Below are 18,296 nucleotides of genomic sequence, written 5' to 3' on the forward strand. Positions count from 1 at the left end.
CCCTCACCCACAGTGTTTATCCCAGTGGGGTAGGAGGCAGCGTGTGCAGTTGCCATGTTGCACGATAATTATAAAGAGCAATAACATGTGGTATGAATAGAACATGTAACAAAGAACAGCAGTGGATGGGAAAATAAACCACCGGTTATGTCAAAACTAATAACTTATTTACTCACGCAGAGTCAGTGAGTTAAGCGGTCAGATGAGCGGGTGGTTAAGCCGCGGCTTTCCTGGCTCATCATTTTCCACCCGTTCCTGTAGAAGCCGAGTAAGAATTGTGTGAAGGTGACTAGTTTCTTCAGCGGCTTCTGTGCACGCGCATGTGCGCGTGCGCTTGCAAGCGCGAGGCTTTGAAAGGAAGGTCGAGACAGCCAGTGGATGTGTGTGTCTTCGCTCCTGCTGGGAAGAGGAGAGCGCTCGGAGGCCTCCTGTTGCAAACACGGCATCTGTCCCGAGAAAACAGCACCCTTCTCTTCTAGAAACGGAGGTTATTGTCCAAGTTGACCCCCAGGCATCTTTAAAGTGTTGTGCCACAGTGTGCACAGCGCACCCCTCCTTCTCTCCCCCTTCTGTTTTGACTTAGAATGCAGAGAGTCACTTCCTTTTGAGACCTTCACCTCTTTATTTATAGTCATGTGGGCGGAGCCAGCGCCGTGGACGGCCCCTCCCCTGTGCCAGTGCTGTTCCTGCCCCCCAGCTGCACCACTAGCTTGGGGTTCTGCACACGAGCCGTTGCCTTTCAGCACCCTGGCTGCCGCTGCTCCAGGGCCTACATTTCCAGATGAAGCCCTGGCAGGTTGGTCCCCACCTGCCATCCCCAGGCTCCAGGAGCGCTCCATGATCTCCTGGGCTGGAAACTCCCATGGCTCTGAGATTTCTCGCCTAACGGCCCCAGCCTGAAAGCTGTCAGGTGCACCTGGACATCTGCCCAACAGGAATGGATGCTTCCAAATCATGTCGTGACTTTAGCTTGTGATCAAAGGCGTTTCAGAGTCTCCAGCGCGGGCTTCAGTGGGGCAGCGCAGGGCATGTCTGTGGGAGACGCTGCACTCTGTTTTATTACATTTTACAGCAACGAAATCTAGACAAAGGTAATTACTCTTCCTCTGTTAAAGACTATTATTACCTTGCACGAACAGTTAACCCTGCTGTTATTTTCTCCGCTGCCGGTGCCGGCGGCATCTAGTCCACCCAAGCAGGAAAGGGGTAGAAATAGGGGTTTCAGCTCATTTCCGATTGCACAGTAAGTCCACGTTGAAAGGTAATCTTCCAAACCGCAGACGTGTGCGCGGCACGCCGGCGTGCCGGAGTGTTCCATTATCTGATGACGGGATCTGTGTCCGTGCTTCGTGCGTGCGCCTTAGAACACCAGCTCCTTTCCCCCAATGTTTCCACACATGATTGGGCCACCAGGCCCCACTGTGAACGTGGCCATCCACACAGAGGTCCTCCCTCTGAACACGGAAGCAAAGCTCCTCTGCTCTCCTCTGGAGGAGGAATTCCTTCTGGGTCAGGGTGAGCCTTTCTGCAGGGCAGTGGGGATGAGACTGGGGCCGGTGCCTGAGCTGGGGTCCCGCAGGGCCTCACGCCTTCCAGTAGCTCATTTCTCCCTCAGACTCAACAAGAAGTGGATTTCTAGACATTACCTTGGACCATGGACTGAAAAGTGGAACTGCTCCAAGCTCAGGCGGACGCGGCCCCCAAGAATTCTGTTTCAAAGCAGCTACAGAGGCCTTGAGATAAAGTCATGGCTTCTCTCCTTGGACTGAGCTTCTGAGGAGCCGGGGCCCTGGTGTACAGTAATTTTCACCTGGGGTTTGCCAATCCCTCAGCAGGCGGTAGCATTACCTATGTCACAGCAGGACACAACTACAGTCCAAAAGTGTCTCCTCCGATTTCCCTGGTGCCATCTGCTGGCTCCTAGTTACTCTTTATTTTGATTCTGATGTCCAAGATCAGGTTAGGCTGAGCAGACAGAACAGATTCAGATCACACGCAAAAGTAAAAATGCTGAATGAAACTGTGGATCAGTACGAGAAGGCAGCTGGGGGCTGTGAATGCTCGTACTGACCAGATCAACCTGGATCAACTGGAGACTGAGCTTGCTGCCCACTGGCCATCTCTAGCTAAGAAGGAAAAGGAGAGATGGTATTTGGGCAAAATTTCCACCCACAGGTAGATAACTTGAATGAGATTGAGAGAGTGAATTATCTTAAGCAAAGAAAGAACTTTTCAAATATTTTTTAGCTGGGCGCCGGAGGCTCACACCTATAATCCAGTTCAGAGCCAGCCAAGGCAACAAAGTCTGTGAAACTCTCAGGTCCAGTTAACCACCAGAAGGCTGGAAGTGGAGCTGTGACTCAAAGTGGTAGAGCACTAGTCTCAAGGAAGCCCAGGATCCAAGCTGCCCGATGGTGGAGGTCAGGATCCCAGATGCCTGAGTGGGTGAAGCCCAGGATCCCAGCTGCCTGAGGGGTGAAGCCCAGGATCCCAGCTGCCTGAGCAGGTGAAGCCAGGATCCCAAGTTCACAAGACCCCATCCCAACCAAGGGCTGGGCTCTGTGGCACACACCTCATCCCAGAGCTAGAGGAAAGCACAAGGGGCATTGCACTACAGGCAGCCTGAGCATAAAGCAATATCTTACTTTGAAAATAACCAACAGAAAAGCTGGCTGACAGAGAAGTTCCAGTGGTAGAGTGCCTGCTTAGGGGAGCAGGTGGACCTGAATTCAAACCCCTGTATCACCAACAAAAAAGGAACATGTGGTTATTGCCTTCTTTCAAGATAACCTTTTATCTAAAATGTCAGATGCCTGGCTGATTCATTTAGTACTCATTAGTAACATCACCAGCATACACTTGGAGAAGAAAAATGTGGGAGAAACTGGAATAGCTGGGCACTGGTGGCTCACGCCTGTAAACCTAGCTACTCAGGAGGCTGAGATCTGAGGATCGTGGTTCAGAGACAGCCCACGCAAGAAAGACCGTGAGACTCTTATCTCTCCAATAAACCACCAAAGAACTGGAAGTGGCGCTGTGGCTCAAGTGGTAGAGTGCTCGCCTATGAGCTGAAGAGCTGAGGGACAGCGCTCAGGCCCAGAATTCAAGACCCATGACCGCCAAAAAAAAAAGGAAAGAAGGAAAGAGAGGAATTGGATAGGGAGTGAGGTTTAGACTGTTGCCTCCTTCAGGCTGTGGCGAGTCTGCTCCTCAGAGCCTGTTCAGCAAGTGTTCATCTCTGCCTCCTGAAGACCGCACGCCGTGCCAGACCCCGTCCATCTTGAAGCGCTGGCTTCCCGAGCGGTCGTAGCTGCACGTGCAGTGTGAAGCCCTGCGCGAGGCCCGTGGCGGGCGGTGGTTCTCATTTTGCCCCTGTTGAGGCCTTTCCATGAGTCTCCCCGCCTACCCCAGCTGCCTGGCCGTCTCCCTGTCTGCCTAAGATGTCCTCCCTCAGGACTAACAAGTGGCTTCATTTGGCCATTCCATGAATTACCTGCAGTGACAAAGGCCGAGTCTCCTTGTGTTTTGTCAGAGAAAAAGTAGCCATAAAATAGCCAGTCTGACTTTCAATTCAGGACAAACAGCTTCCTGAAGCACTTGGCTGCGCTGGTGGTGCGGGGTGGGCCAGGGGCTGTCGGGAGACATAGGTGTCCCGGAAGAGCCGCCGCTCTGTCACCGCGAGCCTCGGTCTATCCAGAGGAAAGCGGGCCCTCTGGGCGGTCGCATGGACCAGAGCCAGGTTGACACTGGGGTGGGCCGCTCGACCGCATGCGGGCCTTGTGCTGGCAGTGTATTGGCCTCGTGCTGGCCGCGTGTCGGCCATGTGTTGGCCGCATGCGGGCCGCGTGCAGGCCATGTGCCGGCAGTGTATTGGCCTCTTGCTGGCTGCGTGTTGGCCCCATATTGGTCGCATGTTGGCCGTGTATTGGCCGCGTGTTGGCCACGTGTTGGCTCTGTGTTGGTCACATGCCGGCCGAGTGTTGGCCACATGTTAGCCATGTGTCGGCCGCGTGTGGGCTGCCTGTTGGCCGCGTGTTGGTTGCATGCGGGCTGCGTGCTGGCTGCATGTGCTGGACTGGTGCTGGCCCATGTCGGGAGCCTCATGGCCCACACGCACTGGGGCCCCAGGGGTGGATGCCAGATGCTAGGGAAGAGCGAGCCGTGCTTGGGCACTGGGTTACCGTGTAAGCGGACCTGCGGGGGAGCCAAACCACGTCCCCATTGCTGAGCCTCAGGAAAGGACGCTTCCCCCTGCGTGGGCTTGGCCTCCGTGCAGGGGCCCTGCGCCTGCCCACCCGTGTCAGTCAGATGATGAGTTCCACTCCTTCCCTTCAACAAGCCTTCAGTGGGCTACTCCAGTGGCACAGACGTCTGGCCCAGCCAAGGTTGGCCAGGCCATGTCTCAGCTATGTCCTGGCCGTGCCATGTTCCAGCTGTGTCCTGGCTGTGGATGTGTCCTGGCCGTGGCATGTTCCGGCTGTGTCTTGGCCATGCTGTGGCCATGTCCTGGCCATGCTGTGGCTGTGTCCTGGCTGTGTCCTGGCCATGGTGTGTTCCAGCCGTGTCCTGGCCGTGTCCCGGCCGTGTTGTGGGCGCGGCATGTCCCGGCTGTGTCCTGGCCGTGCGTGGTCCTGTCCTGGCTGTGTTGTGGCCATGTTCTGGCTGTGTTGTGGGTGTGGCATGGCTCCACGCCAGCCCTCGTCTGCTCCGTTTGTTTTCCGGGTTCCCTCTCGGCCCTGGCTGGGGCACGTGGCACCTGTGTCACAGACACCCCGGAAGCAGCACCCGAGGGAGGGGCGAGCGCAGGGTGTCAGGAGGAGGGGAGGCCCCTCTGCCCTGGGAGGCCCTTTCCAGAGAACACCAGGACTGGGGCCTGAGGGCAGGGTCCAGGCCCGGGCTCAGGGCCCATGATGTAGCATGCGGGGCCTCTGTGTGCCTGGCCTCCCACGTGGACATGCCAGACTGGCGCCTTCTGCTCGGGCCAGCCGCTCCCAGCCTGGACAGTGCCCTTGTGGCTCAAGGCCGGGTCCGGGTGTAGACCTGCTTCCCCAGGCGAGGGGACACAGCTCCGCCCGCCGGCCCGAGGGTCAGCGCACCAGGATGCGCACGGGGCGGGGCGGAGTGGGCGCAGCGCGGCTGTCCCCTGGCACTGCTTACGTCAGACACTTCCGGGCCAACCGACCCCACTTCGGCAGGAGACACAGGCGTGCGGGACCATCGCAGCCACCCGGGACCCAGCCAGGGCCTCGGCTGGAAACCACCTTCAGAACGCAGGTCCACACCCAGGGCCCGTGGTGGCCCCGCCTGGCCAGGCAGAGCCCCAAGTTCAATGCCAGGAAGCAAAGAGGGGAATCCACTTAAAATGGAACCATGTTTTTGCCAGAGACTTCCTTGGAATTGTTCAATGTAGTGAAGGAGAGAGAGTGTATAAGCAGCAAAACGTCCCGTGCCTCACTTAATGCTTCTTAGAGTCAAGGAGATGGAAGCAGGCCTTGACTTGTTGCTGTTGCTCCGATTCCCCCAACAACATAGCAAACGCCATAATGTACTCCTCATTTCTGTAGCCAGAAAGATCTGAAGGCCTTTTTCCGCTGGGTTTTTTTTTTAGCATCTCACTAAAGCCTTTGATATTCATATCACCTTCCTCCTCCTCGATTCCTCTAAATACACTCCATACAGTGAATAATGGCTCTGCAGTTTGTCGTGGTGCCTGGGCATCCGATGGGCAGTGAGGGAAGGGCCAGGACATGGACAGGACAAGCTCAATGTCCTACCAAGCCAGAGGGACTAGGTGATTGCTTTGCTCAGACACGAGTAACACAGGACCGCTTCCCTTGTGCTATGCCACAATGAATGAGATAATGAGGCCCTGATACGTAAAAGAAAACTTCCCAAATAAGTCCAGATTGTCTGACTTACTTTTCTTCCATGTAGAAACTCGCTACTCTGAGAATAAGAATCTCAAGGAAAATCCAAAAAGACCCCCTTTATATTCTCCCATGGATGAGTGTTGGAGTAATAGAATATTTATGGGAAATTAAGATCTGATAGACGCCCCAGAATTAATATTTAAATGGGCACCATTCCAACAGATAAAACACTAAACTCAATGAGTGTAGGTATTGAATTACTACTTTTTACCAGGGTTGTAGATAGCTGGGTATAAAAGTAATTGCTGCTGCTAGGGGAGTAATTTGACCGTGGATCTTCTTAGCCTGTGGAGGGGACCTGACACAGGTAGGACCATCACACACAGACGCATCCTGGAGAGGCTGCTGTGTCCCCCACGGGATCTTTGCTGGACAGAAGGCATTTTCCTACTCATTGCTTTCCATCATGCTCCAGGGGACAGACGGAGGGGAATTCGTCAAACACCTTCTCTTCAGCTGAACTCTCCCAGTCTTAAAACTATCTAAGTCCACCCCGTGTGGCTACAGATGAGTCTGATGGACACTGGAGGTGCATCAGTTTCACATCAAAGACTGACCTGGATTCTCAGAAGCTCAAGAAACTTCAAGTCATTTCTGATAAATGTGTATTATCACAAGTGATGTAGAGTAAGTCTAAACACTTAGAACTAAATGGCAGGTGTCATCAGGACTTGCAAAGGCAAACACACCTAGCACAAAGCTCTTCTGCCTTAGAGAAGAAAAGCAATCATGTATCACAAGCCTGAAATCCCAGGAGGATGAGGCAAGAGGATCAAGAGTTCAAGGCTAGAGCCAGGCGCTGGTGGCTCATGCCTGTAATCCTAGCTACTCAGGAGGCTGAGATCTGAGGATCAACATTCAAAGCCAGCCTGGACCAGGAAACCAGAAGTGGTGCTGTGGCTCAAAGTGGTAGAGCGCTAGCCTTGAGCAGAGAGATGTAGGGACACACCCAGACTCTGAGTTCAAGCTCCACAACCGACCAAAGAAAAACAAGTTCAAGGCTAACCTGGGTTGCTTGTTTCAAAACAATAGAAAACAATAAAAACAAAGGCCAAACAAACTGTTTCACTACACTCACAATTAGTGTTTCTAGTCACTGAGAAAGTATGAAAACTTTCATAGGCAGCAAAACACCGATTGTCAAAGTCATTTAGTAAGAAGAAGAAACAGCAAAAGAAAGGAAAGGAGAACTTCTGGCTATTTGGTTGACGCCTCTCTCCGGTCACCAAGCAAAGAAACTCTATTTTAATCAAGAATGGCACTATTCTTTTCCATCATGGGCTCCTGTATCCGATCTCCAGTCTCAAGAATGAGGAGCGTGCGGCAGCGTTGTCCAGCTGCGTTTACAGCCAGCGCAGATGAGAGCAGGGCAGGCCCGTCTTCCTGAAGGCCCGTCACCCGCTGTGCAACAGCAAGCCAAGTGACCCATCGGACGGAGGGACAGAGGCTCTCACTCTCGCTGCCTGCTGCTGTGCTTAGCCTGCTTAGCACTTTATCCAGAAAAAAAAGAAGAGCTCTCTAGAAACATTAGCACATTAACTGGACTTGTTATAGTTGGACACAATGCAGGATTAGCCAGAGTAAAAGTCAAGAATTCTGTTAGAAAGAATGGTTAGTCACAAACCAGATCGACTGCGGATTCTGAGTAATCATCACACTGGATCTGTCCAGACGCTCTCAGGGCTGAAATCGCGTCCCAACTCCACTGTCTAAAGCATTTGCAAGTCATCAACTGGAAATAAATTACATTTTTTTGCATTGAACCTAATATAAGGTAAACACCCTACAAGGATGCTTTTGAAGTAACCTCCGTCAAAATCTTGGGGAAATGTTAGTGTAAATGAAGTATACGAGGTGCCTTCAAACATCCCCCCAGGCATGGATCCATGCGTGTGCATGAGGAGCTGGTGCGTAAGGAAAGGATCGTGCACAACTGGACGGCAGCAGCATATGACCTGACAGAGCCGGACGCACAGCAGCTGTTGTGGAAAAAGAAAGTGTACCCTCCCCACACTCCTGGGGGTCTCCCGTCACCAGTGGGCACACGTGTCCCCAGACCGAGGAGTACATGGTTCCTTCCGAACAAATCAGCAAGGCAAGACCAAGCAAAGCCACGTGGAAGAGGAGAAGCCAAGCCAAACTGCCTTTCCTGCTGCCATCACAGCAGCCAGCCGCGGTGGCTGGACTGCGGGACGCAGCCAGGGGCCCTGGAGCCTCGGCCCAGTGGCTGATGTGCTTGTTGCTTGACTGTGGAGACGTAGATGGCTGATAGGCAGATGGTGTGTACATTGTGTACAGCACACAGATCTGTCATGGTGTGTATTTTATTGGTGTACACTGCCCGTGCACCAGAGCTGTGGGAGTAGGCAGGTGTGCTCTGCTCAGGTTCTGCCCTGCTCTGTGCCCCCAGGCACTGAACTGACTTCTGGGTAAAATTTCATAGATTCCCCGGCTCTCCGGCTTCTGATCCGATTCAGCCAAACAGAAAGCAGTGACTGCTAGCGATGTTAAAGGGGAGGAATTAGGGTTTCAGAGCTTTCTGTCCACTGTGGCCTTGAGGCATGGTAGTGAGGAGCGACTCACATCATGGAGGTCAGGGAGCAGAGGGACAGAGGGGGAGGGAGAGGGGAGAAAGCTCAAGCTAGCTGGTGCTCTCTCTCCTCTCTCTCTCTCCTGGCAGGATCTCCAGCCTCTAGGTTGGGGCTGCCCACATTCAGGTCTGGCCCTCCCCCTCAGTGAGTGCTCTCCCCGGCCCCTCGCAAACACACCCGGAGGCCTGCTCTCCAAGCAGGTGCTCTCTACCCGAGCGTCTCCGCAGCATCCATCCCCCAGCTTTCTCCTTAGGGTTCCACTCACATGAAATTCCAAAAGAGACAAATCCGAGACAACGAGAAGGCCCAGACTGGCACCAGTCCAGCAGAGTCGTCAGGAAAACTCACCGCGGCCACAGGAGCCCAGGCCCCAGCACAGGTCACCAGCTCTGCCCTCATGCGCTTTTCTTAACTTCCACATGATGCTTCCGTTCTAAAAATTGAGAAGGAAATTAGACATTCTATGGGGTGGGGTGGGCGGTGACAAAAAGAGCTCATGACCAAGGTGGCAGCTGAACTCAAAGGTGAGCGCGATTCCACTGTGTTCTGTTGGTAAAAGCCCAGCTCAACCTTCTAAACGCATGGAGACGCAGTCTGTCTCAGGAGCTCGTACCGCAGCTCATGGTGCACACATGCATGAAGACATATGTACAAGCATATTTGCTGCAGTGTTTGTATTCACAAAAGACAGGAGATCAATCTTAAGTGTTGAGCAATAGAAAACCAATTAAACGATGTTTCATCCACGCAGCGCACCCCCCCTTCTGAAGAACAGGGTAGGGGGTTCCTGTGTGCTCATGCACAGCATGGTGTGGGGCATGCACTGACCGGCCCAGTCCCCCCCACCCGTTCCTCTCCGCCCTCCATCCCACCAGTGGAGTGCGTGCCGGCTCCGGGCCTCTGCGTGTCTGGTGTCTCTAGCGGAGAGGCGGAGGGGAGGCGGGGAGGTCACCGTGCTCAGCACGCCCTGCCTGGTCCTGGCTGCATCTCTGGGGCTCTCCTGTGGCCTCTTCCTTCCGAATTCAAGTAGCTACTCACCCATCTTCTCTCTGAGGTTAAAGGCCTAATAGCTATACGCATACACCAGCTTTGTATTGGAAGTGTTCCTGTGTAATTTGTGTACTTTCTGGAGATTTCTCTGTAGAGGAATGAGCTCCAGGGTTCCACCTGAGTATGCTTCCTGTTTTTTACTGTGACCCGGATATGCTATTACTTCCATAACAACATAGACGTGTTCTGTGGAAGGAAAGAGAAGAGAATGGTTTCCTGGAAATGCTCCTGACTGCGGCGGAAGGAGAAGTGCTGCGCTGCGGCCCGGGGAGGGGAGGAAGCGGCATTTCTTGGTACTTGGTGGGTTGAGTTTCTTACCATGTCCGCGTGCTCACCATTTAAATAAAACACCCTGTTAAGGAAAGAATCCCACGTTTACCTCCAAGATAGGAAAAAATATGTGATGAGTTGCCCTTAAAAGCTTAATTTAAAGAGCATGTAGGTGAAACGTTAATGGTGTGCAGTTCTCGGAGCTCTATTGCCCACAGGTAGGTTCTCTTCAGATATTCTCATCCTTCAGGTATTCCAGACTCCAGCATAGCACTGTGCTCGCTCACTGTCATCGGTGTTGGAATTCCTTGCTATGACGTTACTGAAGTTTTGCAGATGCAATTCATTTGCACCGACTGGAACCATCACTCCAGTTTGCTCTTGGGTTTATGCGGTGAAGAGGCGTGCGTGCTGCCCCAGGCCAGGGGAGCGGAGCCTGCGGCAGGGGTGCCTCGCGCAGGGCACCTCCAGACAACAGACCCACAGATAGCCAGTGCCAAAATGAACTTGTCTGGTCTGGTTGAGTTTCTTTTTTTATATATTTTTGGCAACCACTTCGCAAAGGCATATGCTTCAAACTCAAATGACTTCGCTTCAAACTGAAATTCAGAAATGTTTTCAAGCATAGTCGTTTCATAATAATTTGCTTCAAAATAAGCAGCGTGCTTCTCTCTGATGCACCCACGCCCTGCACGCGTGCTGCCGGTCACAAGACAAGGCAGCCACGTGGCTCCGGCCTGAGCCTCCCCGTGCTTCATCCCCACGTGGTGACTGTGCGAGCTGCAGCTGCGACTTTCCTCTTGGCCGCAGTGGTGACGCGGGCTGAGGACACGGAGCTGGCTGCGTGCCACGCACCTGCTCTGACTGCGCTGCCTCCCGGCCATCTAGACCCGTGCTCCTCTCCTCTCCCAGGAGCCCTTCTTTCCAGGAAGAACGGCTAAAGTCCAGACTCCCCAAGCCGCAGCTCAAACATTGGTGCGTCAGAAGGCGGATGGAGGTTGTGAGAACAAGTGCATGGGTACATGCCTAGCCCACCGGCCACTTGCCCGGGTCCTGGCACTGCCAGGATTCCTAGCATGCAGGCTTTCGGCCACCGGCGAGCACTACCTCCCCTTTGTTTGCATGTCATGAGAGGTCCCTCCTCCTACCCTCCCACCCCCATCATGAGCTGCAGAATGTCCGCTACACCAGCTGATGACTGAAAAAATGTTCCCTAAGACACAGCAAGCTAAAGGCTTGATGGTACAAAATAAGCAGTCAGCTCGACAACTTGAATGTCTAGTTTAACTTCTTGCTGTTATTCTTTAGTTGATTCACTGAAACATGACTGAAGAAGTTTTTAGATCCAAATAGACCTATACAGGATTGCTTGATTTCTTCAGCGTAACCTGAACTTTTAACGAACAGTAATCATAAATAATAGCAGCCCTTCGTTACTGCCTGTGAGATATTTTAGGAATTATTTCTCATCTTTACACTGATATGTGCGGACAAAATATTAATATACCCATTTTATAGAAAATGCTCACATTGAAGCAACTCAGGAGACAGAGGGGTTCCATTTCTTCTTATCTCAGCATTTCAGTTTACAAAGCAACCAATGGCTTGGTGCTCAGTCAAGCAACCGTGATAGCCGGCTTGTCCACTGATTGGAGCTGATGTAATTTGCTGGTTGTCTTAGACGTGACAGCTGCACGTGTTAAATGTCAGTGGAAAGTGTCCTCAGAACAGTTGTGCTCACAATGGTACCGGCATTAAAGTGATTTTGGTAATTAAGCTGATCATTTCCTGGAGCCAGGAGCCATGGGTATATTCTGTTGGTTGTTGGTGTGGGTGTGCAGCCCTAGTCACAGATCGCCAATGACACAAACGTGAATAAAGTTTCATGCTTCAGTCTAAAGCATTGAAGAGGTTCTTTCCAAAGGTCTGCTGACGTACTGTTGAATAGTTGTACACAGGGGTTTTAATTCCACTCATCGGGTTATGAGAACAGCACATCTTGGTCAGCGTCGCCTCTTCCATCCTTCTCCCCTCAGGTTACACACTTCAGTCACCACGTGGTGTGCATTGCATACAATCACTGCCGTTGCTCACCTTTGCTCCTTCTGTTCGCGTGTCTGGTTTCCTCCCCTCCATGAACATTTTTTAGATTCCTAATATTCATACTGTTGAAGGGTTTGTTAGTTGTTCAGAGGAGGTGCGACGTCAGACTCCTGGCACGCACACACTGTCCTGTGTGTGTGTGTGTGTGTGTGTGTGTGTGATCCTGCAGTTGTTGTCCTGTATGTCTGTATATTAGATCTAATTCCCACAGATGAGAGCAAACACGTGCTGTTTTTCTCTCTGAGCCTGACAATTTTCTAGAGTCATCGATTTCCTGCAAATGGCATACTATTCTGATAGTTGAGTAAAATTCCACTGTATACAGTGTCTTCACTGCATCCTGACTGCGTCCCAGGCATGGGACGGCTGGGTCACAGGGAAGGGCTGTGTCTCGTTTTTTCCAGGAACCTCCAGTCGTCCAGTGTGGCTGCCCTCAGGCTGCCCTCATTGACGCTCCCACCCACAGTGCCCTTGGGCTCCTTTTCTCCCACATCCCCGCCAGCGACGTTCCTATTCTTGATGCTGACCAGTCTTACTGGGGTGAGGTGGAATCTTTTGAGCTACTTATGGCCATCTAGAGATGTTGAGCATTTCCACGTAAGTTTATTGGCCATTGCTTTGAAGAGGCATTCTTGAGTGATCTGATTCCATGAACATGTTGAAACTGAATGACTGTTCTTATTTATTGTACCTTTTTTGTGTTGTTTTTGGACTGCTAAGTAGCTAGGCCCAGGGCTATATTTCTGGCATCATCCCTAACCCATTCTCTCAGTGGCGTGCACTCTCCAGGGACAGAACAGACACCTAAGGAATGGTTCCACCCTCTACGCCCTCGCCGAGGCTTTCGGGCAGTGAAGAGGCCTGGCCGATGGGTTTTCTTGCCTCTGCAGGTGCTGTTTGTAGTTGCTGCCTGGCATTCTGCCTGGAGCAAGCTCGAGCTCCACAGATCTTCAAGCGTTCCTCCTTGCCAATTACCATCACTCACTCGCCCTCCTCATCAGGCATCTTCAGCCCTGGCTACACCTCCTTCTCACTCACTGTGTTTCCAGAAGAACTTCTAAAACGGATGCTTCTATTAATGGTGCCACTTAGCTGACCAGTGCCTGTCCCTGAAGATAGAGTTGGAAAGACAACAACTCCTGAAAGAAAAAGCAGCCAGCCCCCAAAATAAAGTTTTATATGCAAAACAGCAGTCTATATTCAGTACGTCATTCAGCAACCTACATATGAAATAATGAAAGTAGAACTTGTCTAAGTGTCATAGGTTTTCCACATGTGGTCCTGTCTAAGCTGGGACAGCAGCAGTGTGCTGACTGACCCAAATAATCAGACACGATGATAGTAGTAGTAGTAATGACTAGGGGTATAGTTCAGTGGTAGAGACTTCACTACTGCCCTGGGTTCTGTGCCTATCATCAAAAATAAACACAATGAGCGGGGCGCTGGTGGCTCACGCCTGTAATCCTAGCTACTCAGGAGGCTGAGATCTGAGGATCGCAGTTCAAAGCCAGCCCGGGCAGGAGAGACCGAGAGACTCCTATCTCCAATAAAACCACCAGAAAACCGGAAGTGGCACTGTAGCTCAAGTGGTAGAGTGCTCGCCTTTAGCTGAAGAGCTGAGGGACAGTGCCCAGGCCCAGAGTTCAAGCCCCACGACCAACCAAAAAAATAAACAAACACAATGAAATTATATAAACACAATTAGCATTTACAGAAAGTCACCCAGTACCAAGTATTGAGATGTTTCATTCTGCAATAATCATGTAAAATTCCTGTGAGAAATGTTGAAGCATTACTTTGCCTACGCTCATGTAGGGTTTAGCAGCCAAGCTCTCATTTAGACCCAGTGAGTCTGACTGTAGGGTAACATTTGAAACCACAGCTCTCCTGCCTTCATTGCTTAAACCTGTACATGCTCTACACAGGCAGTTCTGGCCGCCACCTTCTTATTAGCATTGCATGCTAATTGATTAGCGCCACTGGAGCTCCAAGACAATATCTTTCTTTTTTTCAGTCATGGGGCTTGAACTCTAGACCTGGGTGCTGTCCCTTAGCTCTTCAGCTCAAGGCTAGCACTCTACCACTCAAGCCACAACACCACTTCTGGCTTTTTCTGTTTATGTGGTGCTGAGAATCAAACCCAGGACTTCATGTATGTGAGGCAAGCACTCTACCACTGAGCCACCTTCCCAGCCCCTCACCACCTTCTTACTGATTTGTTTTAAGAAGTTGAAAGGTAGCCATGCACTGGTGGACACACCTGTAATCCTAGCTCCTCAGGAGGCTGAGATCTGAGGATTGTGGGTCAAAGCCAGCCCAGGCAGGAAAGACTCCTCTTATTTCCAATAAATTACCCCCCAAAAAACTAGACATAGCGCTGTGGCCCAAGTGATAGAGTATTAGTGTTGAGCAAAAGCAGCTCAGGGACAGCACCCAAGCTCTGAGTTCAAGCCTGAACTTTGAAAGAGATAAGTTTGAAAGGGATGTTTCTCCCCATGGTCATGTGAGATGGCCAAGGAAGTTTGTGTGGATCCTAAGAAGAGAGCTATTTCCTCCACTGCGCTGTACTGTTTTACAGAGGAGACCGGCTAACTGTGTGCTGCTCTGACCGGCACCCTGGTGTCTCTCCTGAGTCCTCGGGGACTTTCAGTCTAGGTGCCAGTGGGCCATGGCAGGCTTGGTGTCTGTCTGGACGCACAAATGAACACCATTTGTGATCATAATCACCAGGGTCTGGCAGAGGCAAACAAGGCCATAACACTCATCTTGCTGTTTGTTGTGCTTCCATTTGTCTCCCGAGCCCAGCCGGGCCACACCTGTTCGAACAACCTACCACTCATTGTTTATGAACCATTTACTACATTCATGAAAAGGACTAAAAGTGGAAACATCACAAAGGGGGGTCACTGGTAAAGGAAAAAAGCATTAATGCCAACTGGGATGCTTCCTTTGTTAGGCTGAACAAATCAAATGCCTGCTGTGTTTGCTTCAGAATTTCCTATAACTAAGGGACGTTTGTTGTTTCTTTCTTGCCTCTGTCCCTACCTGAGTAGCACAGAACTGGAAAACAATCCCCACATGTTCCATGAGGCTTCTGTGTGCCCAGGACCAGCTCAGAGAGAGGGTTGGGTGGCTGGGCGGAAGGGGAGGGGAAAGGGAAGGGAACTGGAAGGGGGAGGGGAAGGGGGGAGGGGGATGAAAGGGGAAGGGAACGGGAAGGGGGTGGGGAGGGAGAGGGAGGGGAAGAGGGAGGGAGGGGGAGGAAGTGGAAGGGGGAAGGAGGGGAAGGGGGAGGGAGAGAGGAGGGGGAGAGGGGGAAGGAATGGGGAGGGAGGGGAATAGATAGGGAGGGGGAGGAGGAGAGACATGGCAGGGAGGGGGAAGGGGAAGGAGGGGGAAGGAGAGAGGAGGGAGGGAAAGGAGGGGGAGGGAGGGAAAGGAGGGGGAGGGAGGGAGGGACGCTCCCCTGGTGGCTGTGGCCACAGCCGGGCGCCTGCGGGAGGCCAGGCCGAGCCCGGGTCCCGGGGTCTCCGGGTCACTGAGCCCAGCCCAGGTGCACGCAGGACGCCGGGGGGGGGGGGGGGGGGGGGGGGGGCTTTGCTCCTCCTCAGCACGAACTCACAGAAAGACCCGCTCACCTTTGGCCACCCTGGGTGCCACACACGCTGCCTCAAGGCTTCCTTGGGGACAAACACAAGCCCAGCACATGCCTCCCCTCAGGATCCATCCTTCCAGAAAAACAGGAAGTGGTGGCACCAACACATCCCCACTGACACCCTGACACCCCACTGACACCCTGACACCCCATTGACATCCCACTGACACCCCACTGACACCCCACTGACACCCTGACACCCCAATGACACCCCGACATCCCACTGACACCCACTGACATCCCACTGACACACCACTGAGAGCCTGACACCCCACTGACATCCCACTGACACCCTGACACCCCACTGACATCCCACTGACAGCCTAATACCCCACTGACACCCCACTGACACCCCACTGACACCCTGACACCCCAATGATAACCCCATTGACACCCCACTGACAGCCTGACACCCCACTGAGAGCCCACTGACAGCCCACTGACACCCCACTGACACCCCAATGATAACCCCATTGACACCCCACTGACAGCCTGACACCCCACTGACACCCACTGACACCCTGATATCCCATTGACACCCCACTGACATCCCACTGACACCCCACTGACATCCTGACACCCCACTGACACCCCACTGACACCCTGATATCCCATTGACACCCCACTGACATCCCACTGACACCCCACTGACACCTCACTGACACCCTACTGACACCCCACTGACACCCCACTGACACCCCACTGACACCCCACTGACAGCCCACTGACACCCCACTGACACCCTGACATCCCATTGACACCCCACTGACATCCTGACACCCTACTGATGTCCCACCGACACCCACTGACACCCCACTGACACCCTGACACCCCACTGACCCGGGCTCCATGTTCCACTCAGCAGGACCCCGCCCCTCCCTGCACTCTTATGCCCGCGGTGTGGGGCGCAGTTTCACACGTGGGTTATTTTGTCCACAGCCTCAGATGCTGCTGGGATCGCGTCTCTACGAGGAGGCACACGCGGGGGACTGCACACGCGGGGGGCTCTGCTCTGCACACGCGGGGGACTGCACACGCGGGGGGCTCTGCTCTGCACACGCGGGGTTCACTGCACACGCGGGGGGCTCTGCTCTGCACACGCGGGGGACTGCACACGCGGGGGGCTCAGCACACACCACGGACTCTGCACAACCAGGGAACTGCTCTGCACACGCGGGGTTCTCTGCTCTGCACACGCGGGGTTCTCTGCTCTGCACACGCGGGGGTCTCTGCTCTGCACACGCGGGGGTCTCTGCTCTGCACACGCGGGGGTCTCTGCACACCCAGGGAACTCTGCTCTGCACACGCGGGGGTCTCTGCACACCCAGGGAACTCTGCTCTGCACACGCGGGGGGTCTCTGCACACCCAGGGGACTCTGCTCTGCACACGCGGGGGTCTCTGCACACCCAGGGGACTCTGCTCTGCACACGCGGGGGTCTCTGCACACCCAGGGGACTCTGCTCTGCACACGCGGGGGGGTCTCTGCACACACGGGGGCCTCTGTACATACGGGGGTCTCTGCACATACGGGGCCTCTGCACAAGCGGGAGTCTCTGCTCTGCACACCCAGGGGACTCTGCACACGCGGGCGCCTGTGCTCTGCACACGCAGGCGGCCTTGCTGCGCACACGGGGGAGCAGACAGCCCCAAGCGGCTTCCAGGCCGCGAGCCTCCGCCCTCCAACCCGGCCAGGCCCGTTGTCAGCCCGCGCCCGCCGGGGTCCACCGCCAAGCCCCCTCCCGCCCCGCCCCGCCCCGCTAAAGCCCTGGCGGCGGGGGAGGCTCCAGGGGACCCGGCGGGGCCGGGCGCGGGCTTCCTCCTGCCCCAGACTGGAAACTGAAGGGCGCGCGAGTGATGAGGCCCGTACGTGTGGACAGACGGACGGACGTGGTCTCTGCCGCTCCGAATTCCCCAAGCAACTTTCACCCCCAGCGTGGGGGGAGGCGTGCGGGACGCGGGCTCTGGCGGTCACGGCACCTGCGGTCATTCACATCCTTAGTGTGCGGGAGGGGCGCGGGGACCCGGGCGGGGGGGGGGTGAGGGGACGGGGACCCGGGCGGGGGGGGGGGGGTGAGGGGACGGGGACCCGGGCGGGGGAGGGGTGAGGGGACGGGGACCCGGGCGGGGGGGGGGGGGTGAGGGGACGGGGACCCGGGCGGGGGGGGGGGTGAGGGGACGGGGACCCCGGCGGGGGGGAGGGGTGAGGGGACGGGGACCCGGGCGGGGGGGGGGGTGAGGGGACGGGGACCCCGGCGGCGGGGGGGGGGGTGAGGGGACGGGGACCCCGGCGGGGGGGGGTGAGGGGACGGGGACCCCGGCGGCGGGGGGGGGGGTGAGGGGACGGGGACCCCGGCGGGGGGGGGGGGGTGAGGGGGACGGGGACCCCGGCGGCGGGGGGGGGGGGGGTGAGGGGACGGAGACCCCGGCGGGGGGGGGGGGTGAGGGGACGGGGACCCCGGCGGGGGGGGGTGAGGGAACGGGGACCCCGGCGGGGGGGGGTGAGGGCGGCGGGTCAGGGGCGCGGGCGCCCGGTCCCCTCAGCGCCGCCCCGCGCCCCGCTCCCCGCGCCGTCCGGCAGGGGGCGCTGGGACGTCGCCGTGGCCGCGCAGCCGAGCGGGCGGCGGGGACCGCGCTTCCCGCAGCTGCGGGCCGCGGGCGGTGCGCGAGGGTGCGGGGACCCCGCTGCGCCCGGAGCT

General features: G+C 55.0%; 1 protein-coding gene across 1 annotated transcript in view; it reads left to right on the top strand.

Moving 5' to 3' along the window:
- Cdin1 (CDAN1 interacting nuclease 1) overlaps nt 1-13,084 on the top strand; it is a 189,404-nt gene extending 176,320 nt beyond the window's left edge. The window contains exon 11 of the mRNA XM_042687641.1: nt 12,835-13,084. Coding sequence (XP_042543575.1) covers nt 12,835-12,847 — 13 coding nt within the window. The 3' untranslated portion in view covers nt 12,848-13,084. The remainder of the gene's footprint in view (nt 1-12,834) is intronic.
- The last annotated feature ends 5,212 nt before the right edge of the window (nt 13,085-18,296 follow it).

The sequence above is a fragment of the Dipodomys spectabilis genome, unplaced genomic scaffold (assembly GCF_019054845.1).
Source record: "Dipodomys spectabilis isolate Male_0828 unplaced genomic scaffold, ASM1905484v1 ptg000108l, whole genome shotgun sequence".
Lineage (NCBI taxonomy): Eukaryota > Metazoa > Chordata > Mammalia > Rodentia > Heteromyidae > Dipodomys > Dipodomys spectabilis.